At 43.3% G+C, this 15880-nt stretch overlaps 1 protein-coding gene across 2 annotated transcripts in view; it reads right to left on the reverse strand.

Moving 5' to 3' along the window:
* Positions 1 to 3528: 3528 nt before the first annotated feature.
* The window catches only part of LOC135388335 (uncharacterized), an 83921-nt gene continuing 71569 nt past the window's right edge, over positions 3529 to 15880 (reverse strand). For both annotated transcript variants that reach the window (XM_064617825.1, XM_064617824.1), the window contains one exon: positions 3529 to 3808. In XM_064617825.1, coding sequence (XP_064473895.1) covers positions 3578 to 3808 — 231 coding nt within the window. In that variant the 3' untranslated portion in view covers positions 3529 to 3577. The remainder of the gene's footprint in view (positions 3809 to 15880) is intronic.

Consider the following 15880-nt stretch of genomic DNA (forward strand, 5'->3'; position numbering starts at 1 on the left):
TGGTCGACGACCCACGGCTACTTCGATCGGTCACTGCAAAATAACTACTGCTCGGAATGGTACGAATCCCTCCCCAGATGTTCATTTGGGCCCCGATGAACAGAATAGATGCAATTAATCGACCTTATTCGAGAAATAAATATGTGAAAGATAGGAGCACAGAAGAGCAGACTGGTCGACGACCCACGGCTACTTCGATCGGTCACTGCAAAATAACTACTGCTCTGAATAGGCAAAAATCCTGCCCCAGAAGCTTAGGAAGCTTACTTGACGAGATGAACGAGGTAAGAACAAGTGACACACTTACCCTGTTTAATATTAAAACTGGGCTCACTTGACTTCAACAACAAGCGATGCTTCTCAAACTGCACGGGGACAGAATAGCCAGTGATTCACTATATGCCAACACAATCGGCACATAGCCTCGTTCCCAGGGTCAAACTAAAGCTTCTCCTATCTTGAATATGTGTGATTTTCTCTCCTCGCCACGGATTTCGTGACGAGCGACTTTAGGACGAAGACTGTTTTTGACTGAGTGATGTGTGTGGAAATACTTCAGTGCCGGTAATTTGTCGTTCTGTTGTCGCGTTTACCCCCTGACTGCGATTACTTCAGCGTGCGACAGCGTGTATTCGAGTAGTGTACGTTTTGCGATTTACCTTGTTGCTATTAGCAGAAAGTCTTCTCCTTGTTGTTGTTGTTGTTGTTATTCTTGTCCGTGCATGCCCGCACATGTTCGCGATGGTGAAAATCTTGTGTGTGCCTGTTTTCGCGCGCGTTTTCTACTCGTTAGCACTTTCGTGTTTTTTTTTTCTGCATTCCACGGAAGTCCGGATAATGACAGCGGTACTGCCACCTGACGTGATGCTTTCCAACCTGCCTGGTATGACGCTTTGCAAATGGCGGCGCGCATGGGCTGATGCTGTTACCGAACCAGACACATTAATCAACTGAGTATGTATAGTAATGACGTGAATTATTAAATGAGTTTAGAAAGTGTATTTATGGGCATGTGCGCCTCTTTTCATGTGTCTCATAGAAAAATACAACTTAACGATAATTTGATATTTTCTCCCTCTCTGGTTGGAATGAATGGTAATTGAATTTATTGAAAATTATATTATACGCTCTATTATCGCATTCTTATGCGTGTATCAGCGATTTTAAGCGGAAAATCGAAAACAAAATTAAAAATTTGGTGGTGTTGGAAATTGCAAAATTAGGGGTGAGAGAGGAGGAAGGTATCAAATTACTCGTTAAGTTGTATTATTCCATTACTACTGAGCTCCACCCACCGATAAGCGCATGGGCAACCCTCCTCCCACGCGCCGCACGCAGAAAAAAATTCGCGAGTGAAGTCGACCCTAGCAGAAAAATGTGCGACGATCAGCGGATGGGTAACCCTCAGACCACGCGCCGCCCACCGGTAAGCGCTCGATCAGCCCTCCAGCAGAGTGCCGCCTGCCCCGCGCAGGAAAAATATGGCAAGTGAAGTCGGCCCAGGGGTCAATAACCGCGCCTGGAACTAATCCCGCTTTCCCCTCGGCATACCACAGTACTATTCAGAGCCAATATGCAAAGCAAATTGATGTAACCAGCTGGATGTACACAGCTGCTGGCTGGCTGGCTTTCTGTACACACCGTTTTTGGTGTCGTAACAAAGTAATACCTACCTACCAACACTGCGTATCTAGTTCCTTGGACAGACAGCTTTAAAGTGGTAACCGCATACGATGAATTCTCGACAGAAAACTGGCCGCCGTCACCGTTTTTCCGGTCTGCCGACGCGACGCAGCTGTGGACAGAAAAATCCGGCGAAGGGCGGAAGTGGCCGCTCGACGGCAGCCAATAGGACCGCTCTACGCGCGATCGTTCCACGAGCGGACGCGGCGTGCATTTCGGATCCCGTTATGACCAACCTGGGAGTTGGGAAGCACGCTGTCGCCCACCCGCTGCTATCTGAGGGCGCCTTTGTAGCGCTTGCTTCGCGAATATGCTTTGACCGCAAGAACTACTGTGTGCCACTATAACTTTTGTATGTGTAGCAAAATATTTAATTGAAGTTAAATAAGTTAATTGAAATCCAAATTTAACACGGACTAACGAAACGCCCGCTAGGGCGCCACGATCCGCCGCAGTGGAAATCTGTGCATGCGTTTCGTCCCGCCGTTTTTCGGTAGAGTTGTCGTGCCGGTGGGAAAGTTGGCCGTCTTTCTGCCGAGAAATCGTCGTACGCGGTTACCACTGTACTTTGAGCTGCGTCCGACGCCGTCACATATCGTGCCCGCAGAACGTCTCTTACCTCATACGCATCGTGAACGAAACGTCCGGACTACATGCGCGTTTTGACTACACACTTTTGAGTACACGATTTTTTGTTGAAAATTGTGGGAACCAAGGTTCCCACTCTCGTGGCGTCGGCCCGTCCGTTCAGCGACCAAGGAAACGCAACACAACCAAATGAACAACAGAACAGAAAGGTTTATTACCTTCAGTAACAAGCAACCCCGCCGATCTCTTGATCGCGTACAAGCCAGAAGTGACCCCGCTTTCCAGAATGATCGTCCTTTTTGAGGAGCTTGCCCCGACTGTAGCGCCATCAGACCAGTTACGTGTTTTGTACCTGTCAGGCCGGTTGCTCACTGAAGTTCACGTGGCTGATAAGCTCCCACAAAATGAATCGCAACAGCTGCTTTTCTACGTATATCCGCTTTCGTCGCATTGTCGTCGACAAAAGACATTTTACACCCGGGTTACGTTTCCACCACTTCCATACGGGATATTCTTTTCGCAGGTGAGACGAACTAGAAATGCTCGACGGTATGAACGGTATGAGACAAGTTAGTAAATATTATTTTTATTAGGTCGAGTCATCCATGTAGACTCCCGCTTGTTCTCGAAATCAAGATGCGAGATGTATTGACACTGTAGTTCGCCACATTTTACAATACGCGTCTTTCGTTTGACTACATACAGCAAATTTATAGCCGTCGCCGTGGTCCTCGAGAACCTTTTGCAGGTCGTCTGCTCTCACCGCTGCAAAAGGGCGCGAGAGCGGACGATTTCCTCCTCCACTCACGGGTCTGCCACCGTAACGTCGTAGGGGATGTCGCTGTTGGGAGCACAAATCGCGATATTCTGGCGCTGTTGTTATCAAATTAATTCTTTTATTTAATAACCATGACGATTCTGGACGAGCGAATTCACGGTATTACGTTTTCAGCAATGAGGAATCGAATGGTACGCTTTGTAGATGGGCCAGGGTGTACGAGACCGTCCCTTTAAAGGATCGCAGCAAAAGCATATCTAGCACAACGTCTCTCCAAGCGATGTATTTGTTACTCATTTTACGTTAAAGACCCTTCTAACAGTTGGAGTGGGGAAAAGTTTCTTCGCAGTTCTAACCGTGGGAGCAGTAACTAGTTTGGGTTGGCCTGTTGTCAGGGCAGCAATTGTGATTTCACGCTGCGCGCAGAGCCCACAGTATATCACATGGGAGCCAAAGCACGGAAACACGGCAACAAAGCGTAAGCAAGCAGCATCGTTTTCTATCAAATTTGTATCCATATATCCACAATCATCTTCCACGCCTTGCACAAGTGATCGAGTCATGAAATTCGGTGAGTGAAGACGACCAAATCCCATCGCACGTGTAGAAGTTACTTTCCATGTGTTTCTTAACCCAATGCACGATGGCGAAGCTGTCAGCAAAGACCTGGTCGCTGCAGACATTCGTCGTATCTAGGTATTCCATGTCGAAGATAACCCAGCTTCCGTCGAAGCCAAATTGTTTTGCTGCGTTGCACATCTGCAAATGATCAAAGACGACAGACAACCCAAGATATAACGTATTCTGCTCAGTAAAAGTGATTCAAGCATAACGTGACGTCAGCACCACACTCTAAGAAAAAAAGGAGTAAAACGGGGAGTAATTGCAGCTTCTACTCCCCTAGTTTGCAATTACTCCCCATTTTAGTCCCCTAACCCAACATTTAGTCCCGACATTTTCTCCCCAGGACTGCAAATTGTCACTAAACTTCGCGAACGGTCTCCTGAATGCAACAGTCTACGTAAATATGTGCCCTTGGTCAATTTGAACGACATAAGGCTGTATAACTCAGACAACGTAGCAATTTTCCAACAACACGGAGTAAGAAACAGTTACCGCATCTTTCTTCGCAAATTGTGCCCTAGTATGGCGCAAGATTTTATATCACTCGATATATCACGGTTGACGGTTTGCTTCAAAGTATTTTCATGCATGCGCACCAATTATGTACCTGGGACTCTTACAACAGCGCGTAAAATGCGGTCTTCACTCTGTGGCATTCATTTACTCCCGAAAGGGACTATTTTTTTGTGGCAATGCAATTGCTCCCCAAAAGGAGTTGAAGTACTCCTTTTTTTCTTAGAGTGCAGGAAGTTGATAAGTCGTGATGAAATATGTTATGCTCTTGGAAATTCTTTGGTATTTTAAAAGGAATAGTGATAACATGCTATGAAAGGTCACTCTTCTGCACAGCTCCCTAGTTTCTCCCTTGGAACCACCTCATGTGACGTGTCCCCCTCACAGCGAGGGTGTAAGAGCTCGCCCTCGAGCGCAGGAAGTTCCTGCTATTAATCCATGCAGAGAACGATGCCGCTCTGCGAAAACCCGCTCACTGGTGCCTTGCGAGATCGCAGACACATTGTCACGTGAACAATGCCCCTCACACGCTCAGGGACACACTGCCGTAGCATATTCGCAGTTCTATGTCACGAGTTCTACGTAACTATGATCATGAGCAACATCCAGTGATCAGTCTGTTGATTCATTTCAATCATGTAGTGGGCTTTAAAGGTACTGTAAAGCAGCACGGATCAAATGTCATTTCGTGTGGCTATTCGATAGTCCAAGCCTCCAGGGCAAAAACTGCACAAGTTGGCACACTGGGCCCGACAAAACAATCCACCATAAAATCCGCCATTGCAATCCACATCTGAGGATAAACGGATAAGCGAACTGAAATGAAATGTTGAGCCGTTGAAAAGAAAAAAAAAAGAATGTCAGACGTTCAAGAAGCCGGACAGCGTCGGGACTTGTTTGTTCACATAGGTTCACAGAGACAGTTTGTTCATTGGAAAGAGGCCGGGAACAGAAGGAGCGCGCAGGCGCAGCAGAGAAGTAGGGAGAGCCTCCATCGAACAGCGGCCAGCGCTTGGTTACTTCGCATAGAACACTGTTAACAGGGGTTTCAGAATGCATAGGTAAACACGAAAACTAATAATATGGTTACTAAAATAACGAAGTTCCGATGTAATAGTGTGTAATACCAATTTTCAGTGTTGCCCGCTCTGCAGGGGGTTGTTTAACACCAGGCGTCGCACCGCTCCACTACGCCGCAGTACAGTGTATCCCAAAGGGAGTCTGTTCATTAGGAATAGCCTAAAAAACAGGCTCGACCTGTCAATCAAATTGAGCGTTTTTCATTGGCTGCTGTTTTCTATGCGGGCCGCGATGACACCAAAATTTTCCCGAAAATGGTGGCGTAGCTTGGAACAGCGAAACGAGAATTTCATGACATTTTTTTTTTCCCACAAATCACGTCAATTTTATTCCGTAAGTGTACATTGTGTTGCAATTATCTTGCAAATCACATTTAAATTACGCTCCAGTGTCAATGTATACCTGAAAATAATGTTTCGTCGTCCTTGTTAGGCCTAGCAACGACAGCGATCACAGGCAAATAGTAAGAAAAGCGCTACGGATGGCCAACAATTTGCATTTGATGACATACTGTTATCCATATACACACCTTTGCGCGTTCTTGATTCAATCTTGTTATATTTCATAGTTAAAATACGTAGAATACTGGCAGTCTGTTCCAAGTAGCGGTTCTGCCGGCCAATGAGTTCTGCTAGCAAGCACTTCTGCTTCTGCTACTTCTGCCCTTCTGCTATTCTGCGTGTTCCCGACATTCCCCTCTCCATCCAGATGGCGCCGTTAAAAATGGACGCAAAATCTATGTTGCTAGGTCGTCAGGGAATATCCTATTCAATCTAATCCAATCCAGGTTCCCGAAAATGTCGGCACCCAGTGAATACAGGTAATATATAGCCTGGGATTTATAGCGAACTGTATTTTGGCTCGTGATTGGCCAGAGAGCTCAAAAAGTGGATGGAGCTCCAGGTATAGGCAGGTCCCATTAATGGCCAGACTCCCTTTGGCATACACGGCACTGCTACGCCGCATCTTTCATGGCAAATTAAACATGGTTATAGCGCGTTGGCGGTCGTATGCTTCCGCATATGGTATTTAGAAGCAACAAAGTCTCTGGTCACATCAGCGGCATATCATGCTGCCTACTGCTTTACAGTACCTTTAATACGCGCTTAAATTTCAGGATATTTAACTGTCGTCCCGGAAGGCGCAGTGCTTTGGCAGCCGCAAAAGTAGCTGACGCTTATCTCATGAGGGCACCGGTTTGAACCACGATACTAGTCAAGAGGAGGCAAAAACGGCGTAAATTCCACAGTCTCAAAACAAGATAAGGTTTAGTTCATCGTACGCTATCACCTTTCCCTACGTAAGGGATGGCGTTGATGGTTCTGCGCACGCCCACAACAGAAAGAGCTTCGCGCAGTGCGCAGGACCACCAACGCCATCCCTTACGTACGCTAAGGCGATAGCGTACGATGCACTAAAGCTCACTAACTGCCAGTGTTAGTAGATCGCTACGGGGAGCCCGGTTTGCTACCGCGTTACCGCACCTCATCCAAAGCTCAAGATTCGAGTCACGCATTCTGTCATTGGTTCCAGTTGACGGTGGCGTAATGAACGGTCTACAAACACTCGCTACTGAAGACTACAGCTCGCGGCATACTTCTCTGGATTCGAGAGCTTGCGGTTTATCCCGCCTGGAATATCCAGGCCTTGCAATATTGTACGGTTGGTCGCACGGGATAGCATGCCGTACGTGTCGATTAGTGGAAGGAGACATTCTTCGAACACCTGTAGATTTGAGACAGGATATAGACCGCAAGCTGTCGATTCCAGACAAATATGTCGCAAGCTGTACCACCGTGAGCTTTATGGAAGGAAACAGCGCGGAGCTGATAGCCTCGTACCTCCGCGTACCCACATGCGGAGAGTCTGCTTGGAAACGCGAACGGGAACACTTGCCGCTGTGCGGGAAAAGCCTCCTCCGCTTTCCGCTTTTTGGCGATCGCGCAGTGCACGATTTTTAGCGGCATCCGCACATGCTTCGCCAATCGGGAAGTAAACAGACGTTGTGTGCGTTCTTGTTTTCTTCGGGCTTCCCGCACGGAGAGCATTGACGGCGTCGTTGACTGGAAGGTATGTCGCTGTGATGCTCACGGTTTTCAGCCGGCGAATTTACGACGGAAATAAAATGTCATTGCTGCCTACATTACAGAGCGTTGCATCAAAATGACTTTTCGGGTCGACACTGGAATAAAATTTGGGAGTGCAGGTAAGTAAAGTGTAAGATATTCACTGTCAGTGTTAGAAATAAACATTGTTCGCAAGAAAAGACTGCGCTATCGCCACTGCGAGTGAACCTAAAGCCTGCGTTTCTTGCGTCTGCAATGTTGATTCCGCAAAAGCCCAGATGTAAGAAAGGAAACGTTCACTACAGTCAGTATAGCTAGACTTCGCTGTCGTCCGCCATCTTGTCAACCTTTCGCTGTGGAGAGTCGCGGGCGGAAGCAGTATAGCTGGAGCGGCATGCACGCGCGTCCGCTTGCGGCAGGCGGTTGCGCACATCTCTACCGCATGTGGGTACGTGGCCTTAAGGCGACGCTTTGCGCCTCGATCTGAGTGGAAGTGGAAAGTATGTAAACGGCGGGGCCGTACCTTCTGCCGCCGTCACTTCCGCCGCACTGCATTAGCAACTGAAGTAGTAAGAGGGCGGTGAGAAACTACAGGGGGTCCACTCAGCAACCTGGACCCCTGGGCCCTGCCTTGAGCCCTGCGCGTATTTTTCCCTGCGGGGCGCGTGTGCGGAGGGTTGTCCGCGTGCTAATCGGCGGGGGGAGGGCTGCGTGCGCGCCTACCTTCTCACAATTTTCAGCCTGGGACAAGTTCTTTCGACATTTTTGAGCCTTGGTCGATTTGCTTCGCGTATTTTTTCCCGCACCCGGCGGGCGGCGCTCGGGAGGAGGCGCTTACCGGTGGGCGGCGCGTGGCCGGAGAGCTGCGTGCGCGTTTACCCTCTCACATTTTTGAACCTTGGCCTGAGCCGACTTGAATCGTAATTTTTTTTCCAGCTACAACAGGTGTGCAGTAGGCTGTTTACATGCAAAGGATAGCCATACACAAAAGTACAAGTGAAAATATATTTATTAAAGTCATTAGTGTCATAAATTAGGTTATGACTCTGCGTGAATGGGAAAAACTCTGCCAAAAATCTGAAGCAGAAGAAACACAATACAATACACGTAACAAAGAATATACTTATTACAGGTACGATGCAATAGCATTGAAGGGGTATCACAGATCAAACACAATATTTTTTCTTAGTGATAATCATGCAAGTTTTCAATTAAGCAGAAGGAGTAGCACATTTTAATCAAAGAAGATATTTTTAATCAATACTATTACAATCAAAATTAAAAGTTTTATTATAAAAAGTCGAACATGACCACCTTAGCAGAGTTTTAATTACAAAGAAGATATTTTTAATCAATATGATTACAATCAAAATTAAAAGTTTTAATATAAAGTATTATTATACGTGACCACCATAGTGCAGCTTTTATTGCAAATGCTGATAGTTAATTGTGGACAGCAGAGAAATTTCGTTCGGAAAATATTCGTAACTTTTAATATCCACGACATAAAAATTCGCATGATGTTATAGTGTATACAGAAAATATCAATCCATTCGATTAACTTCTCTGACATCGTGAAAGAGTGCTCGTCAAAGTGAGTGAGCTAAAGCTTGCGTACAACACTGATCATAAATCGCAACACCGGTTCAAATTGTAATTAAACTCTTACTGATGTGTGGTAGTCACCACTTCTCCTGAATGTGGATCGATAAATTTTAGCAATTAATCCACAATCAAATATCTTGTATGGTATGTGTGAGTGTATGCACAACTTTTTAATCTATATCTTTAGAGAAATGCAAGAAATAGCGTGCAGTTTTGACTTTGAAAATTTAAGGAAGAAAATGATCTTTAGTGAGGAATTTGCGTTTTAGAACGTTATGAGCTAAAGACTTATAAAATTAAAGTATGGCCTTTCCATTTGTAGTGCCCGGATGCTATGACACTAAAATAATGGGATAGTTTTTCTGTATGGTTACGAGAAATCTCGAGTATATTTTGTGAATTGGATCTACATTTATGTGTGACCTGCGCTGATCCGGTTATTATAATTAATATAACATATCTTCCATTGTGTTTATGCATAGTGCTCATCTTCATTGTATATTGTTTAAGCGCTTCTGATGGCGGTTGTGTGATCTGCTTCTCCCAAAATCTGATTGCCACATTATTATTGCCAAATTATTTCATGTACATTTGTGTGCCATGTGTTCCGAAGACTATGTGATTAGAAATGTAGACTTGGCCTGCACGTCATGCTCGTAAAATCTTCTGTTTGCATTGTGGCATCTGATAATAGATTCGCTTTTCGGGAAGGCTTCGTATTATCTCCCAGGCACTGAACCCGAATGCGATTGTAAAAGTCGATGACACTGTGTCGCGAACGCTTTGACTTATCCCGCGGCAATCAGTTATCTTGACTTATGTCCCATTTTGCCCTATCTTGGACGGCTCATTTTTCCTATCCAGTCATACAAACGGACAACTGTGTTGACAAAAATATGTATTTATTTGTTCCGTACTCCAATCGGGTTGCTTGTCAAAGACGCCTTTTCTTCTTTTAATATGTCTGGGCTAATGCAACTGATTGAGAAATATACATGCACTGTGGAATTTAATTCATGAAATGTGATAAGTTTTCACATGAGATTAGTGATCCTTTTTGTAATCATAGACTGATGTATCATGTCTCTAAATTTCAATGACCGATCCCTCCGGCAATTCTATCCTTCGGGTGTTGAACTTGTACAGAGTGTAGTCGAGTAAAACCTATTTGGTGGTCAGGTTTCATTCCATATGAGAATTCTTACACAAATTGTGGAACATTCGTTTCCTTAGCGATCACTGTTCTCAGTCTAGCAATGCTAAATGTAAGGTGTTTTTTCATTGTGATGCGAAGAATTCATTATAATGATGACAAAGATTACATTTATTGTTTCAGCTATACACTTGTTTATTTCGATAAATTACAGTTCTATTTCAAACTCTGAAGCTTTCATTTGTTGTCTTCATTGATGAATTCCGAAGACATTAAATAGTTTATTCTGGTTATTGGGCGCTTGAATCTAGCGTTGTTTAACGCAGGCGCTATGTTGTCGCCGTGTTTGTATTGCTTGAACAACTTGCACTTTGTCGCGATGAACTTGCACAGTCTCTTATTGATGTTTCCTTTCTTTGTATGAAGATTCTTGAATGGCGTACAAGAGAGTATTAGATGAAAATCGTCCGGTGGCCCACCGCAATTGATATGTTTCTTGAGTTTCAACAGGTGATAATACATCAGACCTTGCACGACAATATTGAACTTCTGTTGATTCGACATCACTGACTGGTAGAATAAACTAAATGTGTAGAGGCTCTAGTGTGGAATATATCACGTGATAAGATTTTATGTACTTTCCATCTCAGATATGTGTAATTTCAACAAATCCGTAATGAATCGTGCGATATAGACCGCTTGTATATGATAATTTGATCCGACTGCTTTCTTGATGAACGCAATGCCCATTGCAATGATTACAATCACATCTGGTCTAGTGTATTTCAATTCTTCGTTGGCAAACCTCAAAAACTCCGCCATCAATCCCAGTGGCCCTTCCGACGTTGATGTGCAGATATTTTTATAAGTATTGTCGATTCGGCATATAAATTCTTGCACCTTCAGCTCTGTAGTTTGTACCATTTCTCCAAATACGACCATGTCTAGGACGTATTGAAATGCAGCGATAATGAAATCGTTTCGCGGCTCCTCCTTTTCGAAGCAGTTTTTTTATCACATCTTCACATGACTTATGGTATCGAGTACAAAATCTGTCCATCTTTTCAATGTAGAGCAATTGTCTCTTCTGTTTTCAAGTGCACATCTACACTTAATTAAAAGCATATCTATGTTTATTTTATTTATTAAAATTTTATTATCTGGTTGAGAATGCTATAATATCCACCTGACGTGAGAATTATTGTTTTGACTCTGTTTCAAGTATTCACTCGACTGATATTCTGAGTTGTGAAGTTACTACCTGAAATAATTATTGTCTTGCATTTGTTTCAATTGTTCACTCGATTGACATAAGTAAGTACCTCTAAGATGGGAATGCCTCATACCTCTGAGTTGCATTTCACATTTGATATTTCTGTGTAGCGTCTACACTTAATTAAAAGCATATCTATGGTCATTTTATTGATTAAATTTTTTTAGAATGTTATTAATATCCACATGTCATGAGAATTATGGAAATTGATTTACAAAAAGATGCGATGAGTAAGAAAAAAAAATATGCACTTTCAATGATTCTATCTACAAGGCCATACTAGAGCCCGTCCCTCCCTAACTTGATGTTGTTGTTGGGGGTCGTCGGGTTTCATCACACTTTATCGCTTGAATCCACTAGTTGATCATGTTTATTCATTGAGAATGACAAGTTTCAGTACAGATTCTATGGTGTATTCACGCTGCTTGCTTAGAAATGATTTGTCTCAATTATTGTTTTGTTTCAGGTTCGACTGATATTCTATGAGTTGGACATTATGTATGCATGATGTATTAATTGTGTCGTATTTGTTTCAATTGTTCACTCGGTTGGGATAAGTAAAAATAATCTCTGAGTTGGGAATGCCTCATATTTCTGAGTTGTGTTTCACACTTGGTTTTTCTGTGTGGGTCATCTATATAGAACTTTCTGTTGCAAGATATTACAAAATTGATGTAATTAAATTTGTTTCTCGTTTTTTGATTGAGTATTGTTGCTACCATTTAATAATTTGGACTTTCTCTACATGCTCAATAACAATATCGCAGCTGTACAAACTTAGCCGACTTGTCAACCACTTTGACTAAACATTTCCGTTTCAAGGAAAGGATGCGGAAAGATAATGATCCCCGCGAGTGATATCGACATCTATTTGCACTGCACAATAAAATATATCGCCTTTGAACTCTCTTATCTGACCTCTAGAGCGCCCCGTTTGCTGGACGAAGTAATATAGCCCCTAACGCTTTGAGTGATAAAGCATGCGCGCTGCTATGGTCACATAGATACAGACATAAGGTCTCCCGGCTTTGAGGAAAAGAGTGAAAACCGATATGAAAACAGTGCATATTTTCTACGTCTTGGATACCTCCATCAAGGTTCGTAGTGTTTGTTAGAATGAAAATTGTATATTGGTCGATTTTACGATGGTTCAATGATAGATTATTTTCCTCTGTTGTTGTTTACGTGTCGCCGCGTGTTCCTCTGTTCTTCAGCGTTAAGTCTGTGCTATTTCGCCTTTTGATAGATTGATTAGCTATTATTTCTCTGCGTTGGATGGTGCGCAGGTTTGGCTCTCTATTAATTGTAGCTGTTGATTGTGTTGTTTCTCGTTATTTCCTTACGTCTATGGTGTTTACTTAATAAGAAAAGGATTAATTAAAAGTTGAGTAATGTTGGAATATGAAACTGAGATTCCCTATTGCGCTCGAAATGTTATGACAGATATTCACGCTATTGCAATGATGGTTCTCACGTATAGGAATATTAGACTTTTTATAATACAATTTGTAATTTGATTGTCATCATATTGATTAAGAATATCTTCTTTGTAGTGGTATAGATTTTATTTCCTCTTGTGTTCTTGTCGTTCGTGTTCCGTGGTCTTCCATACATCTATCGGCACCCGTCTTCAACAAATCAAGGCAGATAACATTAGATCTGGTTGTTGGCTAGGAGCGTGCTATGTGGTGAAGTTCATTTTTAACATATCTATTTTCTGATGAGTTTGATTTTTTCTTCTGATTTTCTCAATGATTGATTACTATGTCAGTAAGAGTTTAATTACAATTTGAACAGGTGTTGCGATTTATGATCACTGTTGTACGCAAGCTTTAGCTCACTCACTTTGACGAGCACTCTTTCACGATGTCACAGAAGTTAATCGAATGGATTGATATTTTCTGTATACACTATAACATCATGCGAATTTTTATGTCGTGGATATTAAAAGTTACGAATATTTTCCGAACGAAATTTCTCTGCTGTCCACAATTATCTACCGGCATTTGCAATAAAAGCTCCACTATGGTGGTCACGTATAATAATACTTTATATTAAAACTTTTAATTTTGATTGTAATCATATTGATTAAAAATATCTTCTTTGTAATGAAAACTCTGCTAAGGTGGTCATGTTCGACTTTTTATAATAAAACTTTTAATTTTGATTGTAATAGTATTGATTAAAAACATCTTCTTTGATTAAAATGTGCTACTCCTTCTGCTTAATTGAAAACTTGCATGATTATCACTAATAAAAAATATTGTGTTTGATCTGTGATACCCCTTCAATGCTATTGCATCGTACCTGGAACGAGTATATTCTTTGTTACGTGTATCGTATTGTGTTTCTTCTGCTTCAGATTTTTGGCAGAGTTTTTCCCATTCACACAGAGTCATAACATAATTTCTGACACTAATGACTTTAATAAATATATTTTCACTTGTACTTTTGTGTATGGCTATCCTTTGCATGTAAACAGCCTACTGCACACCTGTTGTAGCTGGAAAAAAAATTACGATTCAAAGTCGGCTCAGGCTGAAAAAGGACGAAAGTCCGCGGCCAAGGTTAAAAAATGTGAGACGGTAAACGCGCACGCAGCCCTCCGGCCACGCGCCGCCCACCGGTAAGCGCCTCCACCCGAGCGGGAAAAATGTCCCACCGGGTGCGGGAAAAAATACGCGAAGCAAATCGGCCAGCACTAAAAAATGTTGAAAGAAGTTGTCCCAGGCTGAAAAATGTGAGAGGGTAAGCGCGCACGCAGCCCTCCCCCCGCCGATAAGCACGCGGACAACCCTTCGCACACGCGCCGCGCGGGGAAAAATATGCGCAGGGCTCAGGGCAGGGCCCCGGGGTCGAGCTTTCTGAGTGGACCCCATGCTTATACGACACCCCCTATTACTACTAACTGATAATGGGTAGCGATGCTCTTACGGCCTGGTAGCATACGCTGATAAGGATTCCGTAGTGGTGGCGATAAGCTCGAATAATCATGTTTACTCCATGCAAGGGGCAACATTCCTTCGCACTCTACACTTCTTCAGTGAGAGTTTTGCTTGTTTCGATCGCTCACTCTCATGCATTTGACTTTTGGGGGGCGTTCTTGGTGTTAAAGAAAAAAAGAATCATTTTAGGCCTTGTGGGAACCAAACGCATTGCCACAAAAAATAGACTACTTAGGAAATAAATGCACGGGGCCGCATTTCGCGGTCTCTGCTAAGAGTATCAGGTGCATAATTTTTGTGCATGAATTAATGAAAATTCTTTGAATTGAACAGTCAACCGTAACATGTCGAGTTATATGAAATCTTGCGACACGCGTAGGGCACAATTTCGCAAGAAGAACCAATTATTGTTTTCCTGTGTGTGTGTGGCAAACTGCAGCTAAGTTAGCTAGGTTATACAACCTTATACAATCGAGTTCATGAAGGATCATACATTTACGTAGACTCTCGCATCCAGGAGTGTGTGTGCGAAGTTCTGTGACTATTTGATACCTTGAGTTTCACGCTTAGGGGACTAAAATGGGGAGTAATTGCAATCTAGGGACTAGAAGCTGTAATTACTCCCCCATGGGAAGAGGGGGACAAGGGGGAATCATCTTCGCCCATATAAACTTCCCATAGTGCCCCTCCTAAAATAGTTTTCTGGCTACGCCGCTGGCATCGATATTTAGCTTCATGTAATGTTCGTTAAGTTAAATGTAATGCAGGATGACGAGCGCTCATAATTAGCATAGTTACAATTTCGATTAAAAACGGTGGTTGTATTTTAGGAGAGCCTGAGAGCGTGATGACTGCGATTTTGACGCATGCAGTCAGGTATGTATCGTAACTCAAATACTTGCAGTAACGTGTACCCATTTCTTAAGTTACTCCAAATACGCTCGGTTCATTAATTTATTTAAAGAAAAAAGAAACACGAGAAAAAGATCAGCTTAAACCTTTCTGGTTGGGCGCTACATGCGCATTTCATCTAAGGTACACACGATCCCTTCGCTGTTCTGTGGTTTTGCCTGCAGAAGATAGAGGCGCTTTAGATTTAGTGAAACGGAGGACAGACTCTCGGCCTGAAGGACATTTTGGCTAATGCTCGGGGTCTGCGGAAGCACCAGGAGCGGACTGGTGTCTCAGGATCATAGCAGGCGAGGAGGGTTATGGATGTTAATTGAACTCGATGGTTGATCATTATGGGCATTGACCAGGAGACGTAGTTTAGGGTGACTTGCTCGCTTAGGTTTTGCCTTTTGGTGCTCTTCCTCGGCATCTGAGCACATCACTTTGTACCAGTTTGATAACAAATTTAACATATTGTAGATTCGTAGTGTCTTGAAATTAACTAGGTACATTGAAGAGTATTCCTACTGAAATACGTTTCAAGGGTGAATCTTGTACAAGTTGTCAGGGCAGCCACCACAAGTGGCAGTCCAAGGATACCTAAACGGACGAGAGTGCGTGACACTGCTCTGTATCAATAACGTCCACCTTTCCATCGTTGCCCGCAACAGGCGGTCTAAG

Source organism: Ornithodoros turicata, chromosome 3 (assembly GCF_037126465.1).
Source record: "Ornithodoros turicata isolate Travis chromosome 3, ASM3712646v1, whole genome shotgun sequence".
Classification (NCBI taxonomy): Eukaryota; Metazoa; Arthropoda; class Arachnida; order Ixodida; family Argasidae; genus Ornithodoros; species Ornithodoros turicata.